We start from the raw sequence: 19,639 nt of genomic DNA, 5'->3' as shown, positions 1-19,639 counted from the left end.
CACTAAAACTCTCCACTGCACCTATTTAATGGTATGGGAAAATCTAGGATACATTAGACCTTTGAGTGAAGAATTATTTTGCAAAAACATTACTGAACAATTAAATGAGTAAAGACAATAAAATGTCACTGCAGGTTTTTTTGCAGACCGTTTTTACGAATCATCATATCAGCAGCAGACGACACTGACCGGTTGATATCTGATATTTAATAAAAGGCCAATATCAGCCAATATATCGGTCTAAACCTATACAGACAACTTACAGTAGTTTCACAACACTGACTGAGACATGGTGCAAGGACAACAGGAGCTAAAATACATTGCAGAAGATATGACAGACAGCAGACGACTCCTATTACTCTTCAAACATGAAATAATTTGCACATTGAAAAGTCTCACTGCAACACCACAGGAACAGATTTTCCAGTTCATTAAATGCAAATTTTAATTGCCGTTTCAGATCATCAGAAAACAAATGAGATCTAAATGGGGCACTTTCTTGTTGTTGCATAATTGGTAAGCAGCGGTCTGAGTTACAACATGGGTTTAGTTTCATTCCTGCTTGGTGAAATCACCGCTGCAACAAGGCATGAGGGGAAAATGCTGCGCGGTATCGGAACACTTGAACGGGCCAACTGGAGGACAACAACACGCTTTCATTTTTATTTTTTTTTATCCACTTTCGGAGTTTATTTTTTTGTCATGTATTTTCTGAGACACAAACACTTCTCTCCAAAACACATTTAACTCATATCCTTAAAAAAATAAACTAACATAATGAATCCTACTTGACAATAAACTATTATTCTGTCTTGGGATTTCTGAACCCGCTGCCAGACCGGCGACGCTGCCGGCCCGGCTGTGTAAATATGTACACAAACACAGCGGCACAATGTGAGCATAATCCAATAAAATTGACCACAACTTGACAGCCACTGGCAGAAAATACAGAAATTTGCCTATGTACACGCTCATTACCCATGTACTCATACATGCCTGTGGCTGTTTTTGTGTGAATGCGTGTTTAAAACCCATCGTTTTCTGAGCTCAACATGATGGGAACACTGTCCACATTATAATTCACTTCATTATTCAATTGATTCAGGATGTGGCTTTTCTTCAGAATTCAAAAATCTTGCCAAAGTAAGGCTCGCATATGTAATCTATCAAGGAACTACTGAGAATATAGGCAGTATCACTCGTTTTTGTAGTGAATTGACAGTGAATTGAGTCCCACCCTGGGTCATGAGGTCAGAAATCAAACATAAACATCAAGCAACAAAATAACATCAGACTAGTCATCCTCAGTTTTGCTTTTCTTCTTCTTTTTCTTCTTCTTCCCTGAGCTTTCCACATCCCCGTACGAAGTGTCCATGGGTTCACATTTCACCGTCACCTCTTCCTCCTTCACTCTGTGTCCGGCCTCGACCGCTTCCTCCGCCTCTCCTCGTTCTCTGTCCTTCTTCTTCTTCTTCTTCTTCCTCTTCTCCTCTGACACGTCGCCCTCCTGGAAGGGGAGCTCCGACAGCACCTCGTCCCGACGGGGAATTTCACCTACAGGTTCCTCTTTCACTCTCACCACCGCCACCACCTCCTCTCGCTCTGTCTTTATACGCTTCTCCTTCTTTTTCTTCTTCTTCTTTTTCCTCCCCTCCTCCTCCTCCAAATCCTCCTCCTCCTGCTGCTCCTCCAGGAATCGTTTGACGACTCGGGGGCGGAGCGTCGTGGACGAGGGCCCGAAGGCGGCGCCGTCCGCCTCGCTCTCTGCCACGCAGGTCAGCGTGGGCGTCTTGCTGCCGAAAGGGTGGAAGCGCTGTTTGAGGCCCGGCGGGACGGAGGGCGCCGGAGTGGCCGGGATGACCTGCGGCGCCTGGTTGGTGCTGCTGTCGCCGTAGCTCTCGCACACATTGAGCAGGCCCGAGAAGGCGGGGCCGCAAACCACGCCGCCGCCGCCGTCGGAGGAGGAGGATCGGTTGCGGCCGGTGAGCAGGCGGAGCTCTGAGGTTCGGTGGGTGGAGGCCAGGATGCTGTAGATCTGCCGGCCGCTCCCGCTCTTAGCTCCGCCCACAGCAGCGGGAACCTGCAGAGTCTGGAGCCCCGACAGAGGAACCTTGACGCTGCTGAAGCTGGATGGAGGGAGAGAGAGAGAGGGAAACGGAGAGGGAGGGAGAGAGAGGGGTGGGAGTTAGGGATCGTTCACATCAAGCATGTTTGGAGCGGTTTATTTGATCTCTGGAGCATTTAGTTTGTCCAGGTGAGAGCGATGAGCATTCAAAATCTGGGGGCACCAAATAACGACAATGAGACGGCTGAAAATGCGAGTCTCAGTCCTCTAACATGAGAACTGCGGTGCGGTTCATCAGGAGTGAAAACGTCATCCAACCAACAACAGGAAACAACCCCAAAATACAAGGGATTATGGGTATAAGGAGACAGATGTTGACATCAGACAGCCAGCAGTTCCTCATGCTTGGAAAGCCTAGCAGAACAAAATGAAGTCTGGACTGATGCTCATATTCAGCTACTTCTTCATGTGTTCTTACCTGGTATGAACAGCAGAGTCGGGATTATGGCAAAAAAACACAGATATGTTCATCATGCTTAGCTAAAGTTACAGAAACTGGAACTGGAATTGTTTTGACCCCCCAGTGCATGTGTTTTATTGCCTAACCTGGCAGGATGACAGGTTACCAAAACTCTAAAAGTTACTAATGAGTCATGTGACTTTTGTTTACAAGCCCTGGTTCGCTTGTAATTGTGCAGAGTGAACCTGAACAAACCCAGTACAACAATGCAACAAAGGAAACTTTTCCACTATTTGTTCAGTCCAAAGAAAACATTGTCAGACTCTGAAGACCTAATTGAGGAGCTGAGGCATAGATCAATGTTCACTGCTGATATATATATGGAGGGAGGGAGGGAGGGGGGGTGTTAAGTCTTTGTGAAGCTTCAGCATGAACACAGGCAACATGTTGAGAAGCTCCTGAGACCATCTGACTCTGAATCAAACGACCACCAGCTCCATCTGGTGGACTTCACAGAAGAATACAAACTGTCCCACTGCCACTGACTGCATGTTGAGTCAGTCTTGCCTGCTGTGCTGCCACATAAATTGCTGATGAGATAATTTAGCCTACAAGCACAGTGTCTGCCACATCAGAGCCGGGACAAAATGCAGATTTAGCAGTTTGGCTTCCTTAGTTTTAAAGGACAGAATTCAATCTCCTCAAAAAAAAAGACCAGTGGTATTATCTGTGATCAATTGTTACTAAAGTGCTGCTTTCTTTTAAGACTTTGTGATGTGAATCTTTGAAGATTAGAAGAAGGATTTGGTACCTAGCTTAAAACTTCATTTATACGCAGAAAATGTGTGCAGATTGAAATATGTGCAAAGTTTAAGCATCACTGCAACCTAATTAAGGCATTTAACCAAAACCTGTTACTTCCATGGATAAGAGAATATTTTTTCATCCTTTTTTCCACATCCCTTCTTAATGAATTCTAGTAAAAAAAATAAATATAAAAGAGAGAGAGAGCTTGCCTACCATGCTGGGTTGAAGCTTGCAGGAGCTTTAATGAGCCATAATTCACTGTTGCTGTCGTTCAGGCTGTCTGTCAGCGTGCTGCTGCAGGGCTTGTGGCAGAAAGACACAAAGTCAGCAGGACACTGGTACCTGCTATTCCTCTTATCTGTGGATCCAGAGGAGAGAGACACTGATCAAATAATGAAGGAGCGCTCACAGCCACAGAAAAACCACAGGGTTAGGGTTAGAGAAACACAACACAGCCCGAGGAAGACTGGAGTTAAAATGATGGGTGTGACTGTTGTGTGTTGGCTTTTGATGCACAAAAAGCACTATGATGAAAAACCACGATTAGTGTATGAAAAGCCGACATTAAATATTGAAGAGATCCATTATTTATCTCTCCTTAGGATTTAAAACTTTCAAATGATACACAAACACATTATCATGACTTTGACTATTGTACAGCAGCATTTCTTAACTTTTAGATCTGGACTAGTATCTGGATCTCTACATGACAATAATGCTTCTACGTTTTTAATGCATCGGGGTCTAAGAGTGGGGAACTAAACTCTAAAGTTTGGGGCCCGGGCTGAAGCAGTTCAGGAAACCAGTTAAATGAATAACGTAAAGGCTGCAGCGACCTGAAGCTGGTCTAACACTGAGAAATAAGCTACATTAGCAAGCCAGCTGATTCAAGGCTGAAAACTTGGTGTGAACTTACCGTTTCCTTTTTGTGTTACCGGCGACGGGGCTGTGGAATCGTCTGCTTCATCTTCGCTCGATGAAGATGATATGTCTCTGGGCATTTTTTAAGATTCTGAGTATGTGCAAACTAGTAAAACTACAAGCTATCTCCCTCAACACGCATGGCTACAGCAGAGGAACATGTGTTGACAGAAAATGAACTTTGACCTTTAATCACCTCACTTCCGTCCCAGTTTCTTCTGTAGTTCCACGATCAGGCGCCGTGCGCGTGTTTGCGTTACCCGCGATGCGTGGGAGAACTCCAACGCCCACAATGCACCTCGTGAGGTTGCGTAACGTTCCAGTGTCCGTCGGGGAAGCAGTTGACAGCAGTCAAGAACAGGCCGAAGTGGGTAAACAAAACAAAACTTCTCAAAAGAGGAGCGACAACAGCCCGAAAGTTGTATCTTATTCGACATTTTTAGAATGTGCAACATTGTTTTAAAGTGGTTTGAAACTTGTTAGTGTACAAACTCGACAGCAGAGAGAGGGCGTGCACCTGTCAAATCTAAATAGGTTAACGCAGCTAACGTGAGCTAACACATTAGCGAGCTAGCTAGCTCGTTGAAACCGCTAAGGTTAGCTAGCTAGCCAGCCATGTCGTCCCCCTCTTCCTCCAGGCGCCAGTGGTGCTACCTGTGCGACCTGCCGAAGATGCCGTGGACTGTGGTGTGGGACTTCAGCGAGGTGGTGTGTCGGGGCTGCGTGAACTACGAGGGAGCCAACCAAATTGAATTCCTGATTGCAAGCGCCCGACAGTTGAAACGAACTCACGGGATGCAGGACGGTAACGTCAGGTCGCCCGGTCCCTCACCTAATAAACACGGCACCGCTGGCAGAGGAGAGGGGGCGGCTGACGTAGGCAGGCCGCACACTGACCGCTTCGACCGGGGAGGAAGAGGGGAAAGTGGCGGGTCCACTGTTCGTGTGCCGCCCAACGGGCTGCACCGTGACGGCCAGCCGCCACAAGAAGTGAACCGTCAGAGCCCCAGCGCCAGCCGGAGACCCATGCTGGCTGCTGCCATCCCTCCCAGTCTAGTAACTCAAGGTATAGCAGGGATTCCCCATGGGCTGCTAGCGGGCATGCCAGCCGGTCTGACCGCCAGGACAGCCCCCATGAGCAGCCCCCTCATCTTCCCTGCCCCCGTGCTTGCTGAGATGAGCCGGAGGCAGCTGGGGATAGGGATGGGGATAGCCCCTTTCATCACTCCGGAGCTTGAACGGGAGCTAAGTTCATCCCAGACCCAGTCCAAGATACAGACGCAGATCCACACAGCTGTGGCTGGCAGCAGCAGTAGCAAGAATTCAGGCCTTCCCTCTTCTTCCTCCTCAATGGCCGGGGGTGTGAGCCAGACCAGCCCCAAGCCTGCTTCATCTCCGGCCAGGCAGCCACGCCCCCTGGCCGCCAGGTCTGGAGGCGAGCCCCTGGGATCCAGTATCTCTGCAGAGGCGGCCACCACAGCCGCAGCTTTACCCCACAGCGGAGCATCTGAGCTAGGATCGGCTTCGGCTGGCAGCACCCTTTCCTCTGGAACCACTCTCTCCTGCACCTTGTGTCACGAGAGGCTGGAAGACACACACTTTGTGCAGTGTCCGTCTGTCCCGGGGCATAGGTTTGTCTGTTTGGTGTTTTTAGTCTTGTTTAGGTGGTGTTGTATAGTTAACTCTCATGATAACTTGTAACTCTCGTTTCATCAAAATAACCAGCCTGCTCTATCTCCATCCATCTAGGTTCTGCTTCCCATGCACCAGAGCGTACATTCAAAGCCGGAGGGGTGACGGGGAAGTGTACTGCCCCAGCGGAGAGCGCTGTCCCTTGGATAGCTCCCCCAACAGTCCCCCTTGGGCCTTTATGCAGGGAGAAGTCTCCACCATACTGGGGAATGGTGGAGCTGGAGCAGGAGCTGCGTCCAGTGCCGCATCTGGTGCTGGAACTGGGGCTGGGGCTGGAGCCGGAGTCGGGACCGGAGGTGGAGGTGGAGGTGGAGGTGGAGGTGGAGGTGGAGACGTCACTGTCAAGAAAGAGAGAGAGACGTGATGGTGATCTCCATGCAAGCCAGGAGCCAACGCAGCAGCAGGCAGGTCCACAGACATCTGCCCTTTGTTTTGGTAGAATCTACCGGCCTCAGGGTCGGGGTAGGAAATAGAGCTGAAGAATTAATCGGGAAAAAAATCGAAATTGCAATATGAACTTTTCAATCGCAATTTCCAAATCGCAGAGGCTGCAATTAATTGCTTAAGAGAGAGGAGCGTCCAAAATGGATTTCTAAACACGGTGTTTTAGAGCTGCAGGTAATCTTTGGTCCATGAATCAAGTACTGGTGAAAACCTTTCATCAAACTCCTGCATACTGACATCTATGTTTTTTTGTAGACAAAATCACTATTCTTTAAACAATTTGAAAGTTCTAAAAAATGTATGACAAGTAAAAATCGTGGATATGAATCGCAGTTTAAATCGGCATTGTAATATTCTGTCAAATAATTGCAATTCGATTTTTGGTCAGTATCTTTCAATCCTAGTAGGAAACAAATATTTTTTTGTCCACCAACCACAGCACATGGTTCATCCAGAACTTCACCAACCACTTACGCTATTTTTACCCGCTATCTAGATTTTCCAGATGGAGTAAGACCTCCAAACGCTGGTTTTGTTGTTGAGTCGACAAAAGTAGCAGTCAAAGGGAAATGTCCCAAGATTTAGCTGGTATCTGACGTGTTATTTCCCACCCTGCTCAGGACTTGTAATACCAGACCTACATGATACTTGTGGCACCAAGGATTTTGAGTCATTATTGGTAGTATCACAAGTATTGTAACTTTTATTATGTTCCAAGGGTCAAGGGAGACTGGCTTTGGCTTTTCATTTACTTTATTTCATTTAGACTACACAGCTAAACCTTTGAAGCATAGGCCGGTTACTCTGTGTTATTTAATGTTGTGTGTGTTTGTTTTTCCGTCACTCCAGAGTCCCATCCCATACCAGAAAGTGGCGTCTGCACCGGACTGCTTACAGATCCAGAAGAGAAGCAACACAGAATACAGCGAGCCACAGTTCAGAAAACCGCCATCACACAGGTCCGAACTCCACCTACTCACACCACCCAGTCTTATCAGCATTATCAGTCTTCTGGAGATATCTGACGGATGTTGCAAAGACTGCCTTCATTCATTGTCATTGTTTATTTTTTTTTTATTTAAATCTAAATTCAAATACATTTATTTTTTTGTTTTGGTTTTGAATTCTCCATAATCCCACGCTGTTCATTCGTAACTGATTCCACGTACTGGCACACAATCAGGGATTTTTTTAAAGGAAAAAAAAAAATTCCACCCAAAAAAACCCAACAGGCAAACAGACCTGGGATCTGGGTAGAATGCCAGTTGTGACCTTTGTCTGTGTGTTTGTTTTTCGTTGTGTCTCAGCTTTACATAAAGCTGACTTTGACTGGCCAGCAGAAAGGAGAATGTTTGCTGTGTAGAAAGCACCAGTTAATCTGTCAAAGCGTTGACCAGCCACAGAGACTCTGTGTTTGACTGTATTTAAACTGCTTTCATACCAGATCTAGCCCAGCCTACGCTTTACCCCGAATGTATATGAAAAGATATCTATGGATAGGCCTAGGACTATATTTTATACTAGAATGTTAAATGTTATATACTGTATAGTACCGCAATAGTATGTATGTGCAATCTATAGTTATAGTATATGCAAAAGTTTGGAATATATTATTAAAAACAAATTGTGTATGATTACTTAGCCTGATATGTTCTTGTTTTTTTAAAGTGAAAATCCACCCTAAAACAGAACTCATGTTATATGTGTAATCCTGGCCAGTATAGTGAAGATTAATAAGTCTCTCCCAAAGCTAGAGTTCAGATGGCAAAGACTCTCTTCTCATAAAGCAACACTTTCTCTATTGACAATGAATAGGAAACTAGGATTTTGAGGACACTGCCACAATATTCAGAGGTACATTTTATGGTTAGAAACAGTTAAATGAATCTCATTTTGATTTTAACAAACAAATGCACAAGTCCATTAAGTCTGCATCCCATTCATGGTCAGTCTGGTTGCTTGGTGACCATCCAGACTGCAGTCCTGGTCGTCTGGATCGTGGCTTTGGGAGAGTTGTTTAAAGATTTGTTTTTCGCCAAGTACATCAAATGTACAGAGATCCAAGTTGATAATAACTGCACATTAAATCTTTTTTTTTTTTTTTTTTTGGTGGATTTTCCCTTTAAGTGCAGTATGTACCCCTCAGTACACAAGCACAGACAAACCAAAGGTAGCTTTATGCCCAAACAGATTTCTGTGGATGTAAATGTTTTATGGAAAAATATATTGCTTATATATCTTGGCCAGGTCTTATCAATCAATCTTCTTCATCCAGCCATTACAGTTTACCGGCCAACGTGGTCTACTGTACTTTAATTACAGGATTTTTACATTAAAAAAAATGTATAGTATTCAGAATAGAATCATGTAGGCCTTCTATATTTAGAGCAAAGCCCACAGATCAAGTGTGATGTAGAGAAATGTCTTTGAAGAAGTGGAATTTAAGTTTAATATGCACTGATAGATCATGCAATCCCTCGTAAGTGCCTTTGAAAATGTTTACTGTCTGTATGTTTGTCTGGGATCCTCAGGGGAAGTAGGAGTGCAATGGCTTTTTTTATTGCCTAGTGAATGATTAACCTAAATCTGTGTTTTCTGTCCAGTCGCCATCTGACGGTTATTTTGCTTTGATGCTGAACCTTTGAGGTGCAGGCCGGCTGTTAGCTGTTTGGTCTTTCATTGTCCCTGCATCCCCCCCTCTGTCGCGTTTCTTTCCTGTTCTGTCTCCTTTTTAGATGCTTCGGTTTTCTAGAGATTTATTTCAGCTTTATGTAAAAAAAAAACAAAAAAAAAAACAGGAATAAATGGGATGAAACGTTGTATTTTCGCCTTCTCTCTGGGTGTTTGTTGAATTATTCCATTGAGTCCAGCAAGATGAGCTTGAACGATGTTGAGTACCTGCTTTACAGGGAAGTTTGATTAAATTTAGACACCAACACTTGACTAACGGAGTCCTCTCTGCAGGCGGTTTTTATTTTGACAAATCATCTTTAGAGCAATGCCAGAAAGCCAGTAGTACTATAACACACACACACACACACACACACACAGTATAACACTATCAACATATGCAAGCTGTTCTATTTAGTTTCTGTAAACTGTAGTAGTATAATAAGATAAATCAAGGTTTATCAAAGGACTTGTTGGCAATTTTATGACCCTAATTGTTTAATTCCCCATTGACTTGACCAATAAATACTGACATGAATCTGGTACCAATTTCTCAGAAACAAAAAAATCAGCGTTGAACGACCCAAGAGAGCGTTTGATTTGTTATCAGGGGGATTACAGGAAGTTTTTAAAAATCCTGAACCTTCCCTTTGAATCACAACAGGCAGTGGTGTAACTTGTTCCTGTGTTTACTGCCCACCAGATGGCGCTCTTTGACCTGTATAAAGGCAGACTGCAGGCAGCGGGCGAGCGCACTTGACCTCAGTCTGTCTGGAGACACAACAATAAGCTTGCCATTGAAAACATGTAGATCTTAGTAAGTAAAATGTTAATTTAGTCTGACATCACAGGCTGTCTGCAGGTCCTGAAAACAAGTCTTAAAAGTTAAATTATGTAAACGCAAGGCCTTAAAAGCTCTTGAATAAAGTGAGATAGTTAATTGTAATATCAGAAATTCAGTTTTAGATTTTTTTTGGTGCATAAATCAGCATGGCCACGCAGATTTTACGCCATATTCTGATAAGTCAACAGCTGTATTCATTTTTTACGTTTATTTCATTTGGGACATTGCTCTTAAATTCCATTGCGTTTGTCATTGAAAAGTCTTAAAATTGATGAAGATTGATGGCACCCTAGGTACCGGTTTATGTAATGTGATAAACTCTTGATTAATGATGAAGGTGCAGCATTTTAATTGTTTTAAAAAGAGGGGGAGGGAGCGTTTAATTATTCGCCGTCGTGCTCCTTGTAGGCCGATCTGTCGTTTCCTCCATTAGTGTCAACTCATTAAGGCTATTGTTAAACCAATTATAGAGGTGTTAATGGACGATGTAAGGCCCATTGGCATGAGAAACGACCCGCAGAGAAAGGATATGGCAATGTGTGTTGGGGAAAAAGAGGGGAACCGTAAAGGAGCATTACACCAATTCACCGAGGCTTATTAGGAACCGGGGCTGCAGCTTCATGCGTCATCATGGCCAAACAGATGGAAGTGTGTGAAGAAATGAAAGATAAGATAATCCTTGACCAGGACGCTTTTGCATTTCAAGAACCCCCAAACAGATGTGTTGTTTTGACCCAGACAGCCCCAACTGAGGAGATTTTCACTGGTGGATAATGATTAAGAACTGAGTGATAGATGGGGACAGTGAGGAAAGTGAAACCTCTGATCAGAACAGTCATTCTTATGGCTTTTCGTCTCTCTAAGTCTATTTTTTTAGTGAGTTAAAAATGTAACAGTGACTTGTTTTATGTGGGGACCCCCTGGAAACCCTCTCAGGGACCCCTGGAGGTCCCTGGCCCCCATCCTGGGAACCACAAGTGAAGTCTATCTCCTTGACTTGCTGTGAAACGCCTCTTTTTTTGCGTGACTCATATTTCTAACCTAGCACTTCTCTACATGATCATTCAGGGGACACAGGAATATTTGTTGCATCTGTTTTGTGACCTTTGACCTCCTTGCTATTGGTTACTTGTAATATTGCTGATTTAGGAATTGAAGCTTAATATGGCACTAGCTAGAACAAAAGGTCCACCACTGAAACGACCTGTTTAAACCCAAGTGATGCCAGTTGTTTCAGGGTAAATCCGCCAAAACTAATTTACCCTTTTTTAGGCTGACTTAAATCTGTAAATTCATATATATAAGTAGTTTCAAGCTGGTTTAGTTTATATGATCTTTAAGGAAAATACGCAGAAATGAACGCTTTTCTTAAAGAATAGTTAATTTTTGGTTATATTGGTGTTGTTTTGCGCATAAATCACCGAATGCAGGTCAGAGTTTGCCCAGCTTTTTATTTCTACATCACCGTCCATATTGATTAAAAAAGCCCATTTCTTTCAGGCTTAATTACATCATTACAGACATTGAAGTGTTAGCTCATTCAGCGCGTTAATCGATTTGACAACGTTTTGCAAACAGGCGATAATCGCTGAGTCTTTATAGGTGATGGTCGGCCTGTAGCGCGTTTGATTCGCAATATACTAACACACAGACCGCAGGGGCAGTCTGACTGCAACAAGATGACAGGATGGGAAATAACCATGTAATGAAATGATGGTAAACCATCACCTCCAGTCGGTGATCCTGAGGAAAATATCCACCAATATCAGTCATATCTTGAGAAAAGCAGCTGTTTTGCTCTTTAAAAGACCTTATCCACATGTATGCTGAGAGTTTCCATCATAAATATCTATATCAGCCTTTAAAAGGTTTGTAAACTTTATTCCACAAATAAAAAAGATGAGTAATCAGACTTCAGGTGGGTTTACCCTCTACTATATCCCAAGGGAAGACGCCGTATCGGGTCTTTTCGTCTTTAAATCAAAAGTTTTCGATGTATTTCTGCATGTTTTTTCCACTGATTCGTGCATGTGCTTCCTCGGGATCTTTTCTCACAAGATAATCCCGTCGACCACCCGCCTGCGCATCAATTACATCTCCATTGAGTGGCCATTAGGCCGAGGCATTGACATTCACAGGCCTCCGTCTGCACCAAGGCCCGATGTGTATTCCCACACACAGGAATCAGGCCATAGGGATGCATTACACATTGGATTACATTATTTATTGTATTTCATTGTGCGGCTCTCCAAGGCCTCAGCTGTCTCTTGGAAGCGGGTTTCTCATGTTTAACCGAACTGAATTTACGCACGGATTGCGCGCGGGTTAACTGCAGCCTGTGTGTCTGAAAACCTCAGTTGGCCAAACGGGAGCCTGACCAAATTTAAACATTTAGATTTTGATTGCAAGTCATAATGAATAGCACCAGATACCTAAAAAGATTCCCTTTTGTTTAACCAAATAGCCTGTTTACGCACCCTAAATATGGTATTCCTACAGTGATTTATAGTGTCTCTGGTATTCAAAAGTGAGTTTATGGTGATTCCTGTGGTACTCCTATAATACTCCTGTGGTATTCACTTGCTGTTATATTTGCATAGTATCATCTTAAGTGTATTATGGGGTTACTGTAGTTCTTTTGGGTTTTATGGTTCTCATGGAAACATTTGACTATCATCACCCAGAATCTGAAATAGCCTAAAAGTTTGGCCGTTGTGCTATTGTTACCTGTTGAATGCAGGGGGGCACTTAGTAACCCCGGAGAGTGATAGCCGGGGGAATTAACGACTCTGACACACTGCCTGCCCCACCCACCCACCCCCTCACACACACACACACACACACACACACACACACACACACACCACTGACCTCACACGGCAACACACATCCAGTCATTTAGTCTCATATTCAGTATTAAAGTCTTATTTTTCTTAAATCAAGTGAGAAATTCTGCTAGAGGAGAGAGATAACTCCACTTGTATCCAATGTAGTTTCACAACTTTTCCAAGGCAGGGCGAGGCAGATCATTTCACTATAGCGTCACAAAAATTACACTTTATTCAAGAAAAAAAAATCCTAGGAATATTATAGAGATACCATAGGAGATTAACTAGGAAATACTTTAGGATACAAATGTCACAGTAAAACTACGAGTCAGGAATATTATAATAATACTATAGTGATACCATGGGAGATTAAAAAAAAAAAAAAAAAAAAAAAGAGGGAGAAAATGTCCCTATAGGTATATTATAGGAATACTATAGCATAGGAAATAAAAACATCGCACAGTTATGGTCACATTACCGCACTATAAGTCACTATAGGAATATTATAGGAATACTATAGCAGATCATATATAGGAGATAAGCCACACAGTTACATAATGTCAAACTCACTATACATTGCCGCACTACAGGAATATTATAGGAACTCTGCAGTGACTGGTTCGTCCGGGTGGCCTGGCAGAGCCGCCGGGCCAATATACAGCACGCCAGGGGGCCACATCGGCCTTTTTGCGGGGCCCTTCCTGGATCCTGCCACGGTATTCAAATGTCGGCGCGGGGCGGGACCCACCGGCACCTTATAAGAGAGGGGCGGCCAGGTTTCCTACTGTATTTGCCCGCTAGATCTCAGCCTGTCACACGGTGCGCAGCGTCCCGGGCCCCGGTGGTGAAAAAAATAACAGAGGGCCTGCAGTCAACATCTGTCCAGCCGTAAACAAGATTAAGGTTATGAAACAATGGATGACTGACAAATAAGAAATATTGACTTTACTATTCGCAGGAGCCGAGCATCACATGACGAAGAGATATTTGATTTTTTTCCCCAACATTTTGACGTAGATATTTTCTCTCTTGGCAAAGGAGACGACTTTCTACTTGGAGTTTTGTTTTTTTTGCCTGAAGCTTCCACCTTTGTGAAGGATTTAGGATTTTATTATTTCTTTATTCTAAGTATTTGTTCGCAAAGTTTTCCTCCTCAGAAGAGTTGTGTTGGGGATGTTGAGCTCTGTGAAGATGGAAGCGCATGATCTACCAGAGTGGAATACTTTCTACAGCGAGGCCAGCGAGGTAAAGACGCGTTGAGAAATACAAAAAAATACATAGCGGATTGAATGTGTTGTTATAGGCTTTCATTACGCTTTAGAAATACAGCACGCTGCTTTAGCTTTCTCCAAATGAATGCAGAAGTGTCTCCGGTGTTTACTGGATTGTAAGTGAGAAACACGAGATGATAAGTAAAGACTGGACTTTATTTGGGCAAATTTTCTCCGTTCAATTCAGCGGGACTCTTACGAAAAAGAGCTTTAATCCTATAATGAGTTATAGAATAATAATACAGAGATATCACAGCAAAACCCTAAGTCCCTATATATTATATATTATAGGAATATCATAGTTATATCATAGAAAAAATACCATAAAGTATGATGAGATCATTATAAACTCAATAATATTAAGTCCCAATAGGAACATTGTAGGAATATTTTTTTGGAATTTTTCGTTGGAGAAGATTTATTTTCAGAATTGTACCCAGTCATCTTGAGCTATTAAAACAGTAAATTGTGATATAAGGTATGTTGCTTTAAACTTAAATAGGCCTATAACAGAAAGTATGCAGGCACAAACCTCCGGACTAAATAATAATAAAAGATATATATTCGTTTATCAACAGGCCTGTTCTTGTTTCCTCGTAGCCGTAGAAGTGTTGAGACGGTTCAGGTGTAAATTCAGCACCAGACGGAACTTGAAAAGGTTTTCTCACTAATTCAATTAAGAGTTAATTCCATCAACAACCAAGCTTCAGTTCTCACCTCGCCCGGACCTGATGAAATTACAGAGAAGAAAGAGTTTGATAATATTTAACCAACGATCACTAGTCCGACGTGAGATATGTTTTAGCGTTTTTTTTTCCACATCTTAAATAGTTTTCGTTCTCATAGACTTTATTGGCACAATAATTTGACTTTTAACAATTTATTTATTTGAGGTTTTTCAAATTCAGTTATCGGTCATCCTGAAACAAAAAAATAGAACGTTTCGTTCATAAAATAATCATATAAAAATCGAATTCCTACATGTTTAATTTTGTAACTGATTTATTTGCTTCATTTTTCCATGAGAACTGAAGAAGGCCGTCTGAAAGGAAAGGCACCCGTGACGCGCATTTTACGCATTTTCAGGTTAACATCGCCGTGTGAAATCCATGTCCTGTCCGCGCGCACTAAGAGCTGCATTGTGCATTGATAAGCAGTAACTTTTAAAATGGAAACCCGCTTTTCTCTCACATTCTGCTTTCCAACATTCACTGTAGTTAGGCCATTTTATTTGTTTTCAATTAAAGGTTTTAGAATTGTTTAACAACACAAAATGTTACAAATTTTATACTGAACTATTTTTTAAATTATATTCAATTGTTATTTGCAATGGTTGTAACGTTTTTTCGTTGTTATTTTTCCATTAAATTCACAGTCAACTTGAAGCACTCATCACTGTTAATTGTTCTGCCACCTTTGTGTCTTTTGCTCTGAATAACCAGATGTTGTTCTGTGTTTTCTGTCTGCAGATGTATTCCTCTCCCAGTACTATGAACTCTGGTCTTGGCTCCATGGGTTCCATGGGAACCATCAACAGCTACATCAACCTGAACCCGGCCACCGCCTCTCCGGCAGGTATGAACATGGCGTATCCCAGCTCCAGCCTCAGCAGCTCCCCGCTGGCCTCCATGGGCTCAGGACCCAGCCACATGTCTCTGTCCCCGGTGGCGTCTTCCCTCAACCCCGGCTCTCTCACCCAGCTGGGCTCCACTGCTCCCAGCTCCCTGGGCTCGCTGTCCCACTACCAGAACATGGGCCAGCCCATGAGCCAGCTGGGCTACCCCTCCCCCACCTCCCTGAGCCGGGCCGGGCCTAAAGAGGTTCCCAAGCCCTACCGCCGCTCCCTGACCCACGCCAAGCCGCCGTACTCCTACATCTCCCTCATCACCATGGCCATCCAGCAGAGCGGCAGCAAGATGCTGACCCTCAACGAGATCTACCAGTGGATCATGGACCTGTTCCCGTACTACCGTGAGAACCAGCAGCGCTGGCAGAACTCCATCCGCCACTCGCTCTCCTTCAACGACTGCTTCGTCAAGGTGGCTCGCTCGCCCGACAAGCCGGGGAAAGGCTCCTACTGGGCGCTGCACCCCAATTCGGGCAACATGTTCGAGAACGGGTGCTACCTGAGGCGCCAGAAACGCTTCAAGATCGAGGACAAGACGGGGAAGAAAGGAGGCAAGAACCAGGAGGGGGGGTCGGGGAAAGGAGGCCACAGCGGAGATAACATGGCGGAGGAGCACAGTCCTGCAGGAGGGTCGGAGGGAGCTGACTCCGCCCACTCAGACAACTCCCACCCCGGTTCCTCCTCGGACGACCAGCAGCATCCCAGAAACTCCCTGGTTCCGCTAGACTGCCCTCCTCCCTCCTCACACCTCCACAGCCCGCCCGGCTCCCTTCCTCCGTCCTCCTCTTCATCCTCCATCCCTCCGTCCTCCTTGTCCCTCTCCTCCTCCTCCTCCAACCCGCTGCTCCACTCCCAGTCCTTAGGGGGGAGCGCCCACCTGCTGCCCAGCACCATGCAGCAGCACATGGACCTGCAGAGCGACGCCCTCAAGTCCCTGGACCCTCACTACAACTTCAACCACCCCTTCTCCATCACCAACCTCATGTCCAACGAGCAGAAGATGGACCTCAAGTCCTACCAGGATCAGGTGATGGCCTACAACGGCTACACCAGCGGCTCTCCTGTGGGAGCCAAGCAGATCTACGACAGCCCCGGGCCGGCCGCCATGGACTCAGGCGCGTACTACCAAACCCTGTACAGCCGCTCGGTGCTCAACGCCTCCTAATATGGACGATCCCTTCCTCCCTGTGAGTGTTGAGGTGAGCTAAAATGGAGGCTGGTGGAGGATCGCTAGTTCTCTCTCTCAGCATTTTCTAAAATGGACACCTGAGCTCTCTCTTGCTCTCTGTCTCTCTCTCTGTCTCTCTCTCTCTCTCTCTCTTCCTCTTTCTGGCTCGTGTCCAGCGGCCTTGGGAGAGACTCACATCTAAAATGGCCGCCGTGTTTGAGGGACCAAAGAACATTTCTCACCAACTCTGGGTGGACACTGAGGAACATGGAGACTGGTCAGTTACATGGAAGCTAGAAAACTGAGGTTGATATTGAGCTTAAAAAACTGGATAATATAAATACTTAACTGATGATGAAGACATTTTACTCATCTGTGTAAGTCTACATAGAAGTCAAACCCTGTTTTTACCAGTTGTTGCTTACAATTACTAGTTTTCCTGCTTTATACTGAAAACAAACGGATCCTCATAAGCTTAACAGCCATGTAGGAGCGTGACGTGTAGCGATGTCGGCTTTGTATAAATTGTAAATAGAGGTAATGTGGGGGAAAAAGGATATTTGCATTTATTTATGAAGGGAATAAATTTTAATATATCTTGTATAGTGCTGTGTTGACCAGTTACAAACCAAATGTGAGGTTTTTAGCCAAAGTCGGGAGCGAGAGGCAAGCTTCAGGTTACTGCTTCAGGCAGGTGTTACTGCAGTAGGATACAGTGGTTGATTTTTGTGTTACAACATTCATGTTTCACACTACATTCCTGTTTTGTTGACATTCTGTCCGCATTTCTCTCGAATCACACGTCCGTCAACTCAGAGGTAGCTCCCACAGTTTGTTTTTTCAAAATGGCGGAATGTTGCTTAGGTTGATATGAAGAAAAAAGCCGTTTCCCTCCACCGGGGCGACAAACAGAAGAAGAAGAAAACTAGTAAAATAAGAAGGAAATAGAGAGAGAGTAACTGTGGTAAATGGCATGTCAGTTTTTTTGTTTTGTTTTGTCCATTTTGTGTCCCACAGTCCTTCTCTGTTGTTACCTACAGGAATGTTATAATGTCCGCTGAAACCAAATTATGTTTTTCCATAAACTGTCCCATTTTGAATATTAGCCAACAGATACCCGGGGGAGCTGTGTAGGAGTTCAGTCAGTTACTAAGATACAGAGGGGGAGAGATGCACTATGGGAGGATTTACATACAGTACTTTGCACTATGGAGCTCCCACTGTGCCAGGTGGGCCTGATAGTGTGTGTGTGTGTGTGTGTGTTACAACAATACTTAGCGATGGCTTCCCTCACACTGTTAACGGATCAACTCAGCAGGATCTCTGTGTAACGATGCCAAAGAGCTTCAAAGCCTTCAAAGCTTCGGAGCCTCAAACTCAGAAAGTGCCTTTTCTTGAAATGATTGCTGATCTTGTGAGATCGATGTAAACTGACGATCTATTGAAGGATTATTGTGATGCAGCGGAGGACACAGAAGTTTCAGGTCATGTTCTGTCCTTTGCGGAGTATATTTTAGTTTCGAAGAGAGATGTCTTTTATTTAAGCTATGTTGCTTCTCAGACTTTGGAAAGTGTGTTGATATAATATATTGTCTTGTTTTTTTTGTCGTTGTTGGTTTGAATGTTGTGATTGAAATGATTCATGTTTCTTTTTTCTTATTAAAAAGGCAAAAAACGTGGGGAGAAACAGTGCATTTGTGTTTTCCTTTGCATCACACTACACAAATGAATGTTTTTAAGCAGCAGGGGCTTGTATTCAGCTCAGCCCGGCCGAATCCAATGTAAAGTGGAATGAAGGTGCAACTCTTTTCATCATGCTTCCAGTCTGAACAAAGGGCCAAAAAGGCACAAAGGGCACTTTCATGTGTTTCTGAAAACATCTCACAGCAGCTTGAAAAAAGACAGACCAGTCCACCATGTCACAAAATAAAATCCTTGAAAAATGTGAAGTTGCGTTGAAATCAAGTAAATTAATCTCACCACCCTGGTAGATATCTTCATTTATTTTAGGAAAAAGCTAATATTGAATACCAGATTCAGTGACTTGTGGACATCTTTCAGAGGGAACAATTCTTTACCAATGCACAAATAGTTGAAGAAACTAATGCTGCACTGAAAAATAGTTCCAGCTGAAAGCAGACAGATGGCAGTTTCTGGATCACACAGCGTTATCGACGGGCCCCGGACAGATCAATCAGTCAGGCTGCTGGCCGGCGGGTCGCGGCCGGCTGGCACAGCGGCGCTGCAGGAATAGCAGCGTCTTGTTGAAACAGCTCCCGACCAAATGACTGTGGTGTGTGACATGTAGGACCGCTAGACTAAACACTGCTGGATCACACTGGGAGCCTCAAAGCAGACCTCCGCATAAACTGAAGGCCCGTGCTGCCGTCCCCCGATCACACATGTACACACACACACACACACGCTAAGACACCCACCACTCCACAAACTCCTGACCTGGCTTTGACCCTTCACTACAACAACTATCAGGATGTCAACAAAACAAAAACAGTGAGAAAGAGAAGGTCAGACCCATGTTGACAAAGAATGGGAAAATTCAGTATTCAATATCGCTGCTGTCAGGTGAAAACCTCATAACTCCAATTTTGGTGACTATCAAGTTTTACCTTCCAGTTGAAGGATTACATGCTTCTCTATGGATTGAGTAAATTCTACAGCGCTTGGGTTCATGAAACTGTTTTCAAAAGCAATTAGATAAACTAAAAATGCATGGTGGTAGAGTGATCGAGACTGTTATCAGCTCCTGAGAAGTTGACATTTTAGAGATAAAAGGTTTTCACTTGACAACAGCGCTATTTTCGTTGTCTGTTCAGCCATGCCG

At 44.1% G+C, this 19,639-nt stretch overlaps 3 protein-coding genes across 4 annotated transcripts; 2 read left to right on the top strand and 1 right to left on the bottom strand.

Moving 5' to 3' along the window:
• Window positions 1-203: 203 nt before the first annotated feature.
• polr1g (RNA polymerase I subunit G) lies at window positions 204-4,448 on the bottom strand. The gene is made up of 3 exons (XM_071518241.1): window positions 4,249-4,448; window positions 3,546-3,690; window positions 204-2,126 (listed from the first exon to the last, which is right to left on the bottom strand). The coding sequence occupies exons 1-3, from the start codon at window positions 4,331-4,333 to the stop codon at window positions 1,295-1,297; spliced, it is 1,062 nt and encodes a 353-aa protein (XP_071374342.1). The 5' UTR covers window positions 4,334-4,448; the 3' UTR covers window positions 204-1,294.
• A 141-nt stretch (window positions 4,449-4,589) lies between these two features.
• irf2bp1 (interferon regulatory factor 2 binding protein 1) lies at window positions 4,590-9,193 on the top strand. Of its 2 annotated transcripts, none has more exons than XM_071518236.1 (3): window positions 4,590-5,884; window positions 6,003-6,349; window positions 7,239-9,193. In XM_071518236.1, exons 1-2 carry the CDS (start codon window positions 4,869-4,871, stop codon window positions 6,307-6,309), a joined length of 1,323 nt encoding a protein of 440 aa, XP_071374337.1. In that variant the 5' UTR covers window positions 4,590-4,868; the 3' UTR covers window positions 6,310-6,349; window positions 7,239-9,193. The 2 variants fall into 2 exon arrangements, with proteins under 2 accessions (XP_071374337.1, XP_071374338.1); XM_071518237.1 differs by having other exon boundaries at window positions 6,003-6,353.
• A 4,644-nt stretch (window positions 9,194-13,837) lies between these two features.
• On the top strand, window positions 13,838-16,887 carry foxa3 (forkhead box A3). Its single transcript, XM_071518239.1, has 2 exons — window positions 13,838-13,976; window positions 15,472-16,887. The coding sequence occupies exons 1-2, from the start codon at window positions 13,905-13,907 to the stop codon at window positions 16,792-16,794; spliced, it is 1,395 nt and encodes a 464-aa protein (XP_071374340.1). The 5' UTR covers window positions 13,838-13,904; the 3' UTR covers window positions 16,795-16,887.
• Window positions 16,888-19,639: the final 2,752 nt, after the last annotated feature.

The sequence above is a fragment of the Centroberyx affinis genome, unplaced genomic scaffold, assembly GCF_046629955.1.
Source record: "Centroberyx affinis isolate AG114_WGS23_722 - 3 ecotype Tasmania unplaced genomic scaffold, CSIRO-AGI_Caff_v1 ptg000559l_1, whole genome shotgun sequence".
Classification (NCBI taxonomy): Eukaryota; Metazoa; Chordata; class Actinopteri; order Beryciformes; family Berycidae; genus Centroberyx; species Centroberyx affinis.
This window is presented reverse-complemented; position numbering and strand designations above follow the sequence as displayed.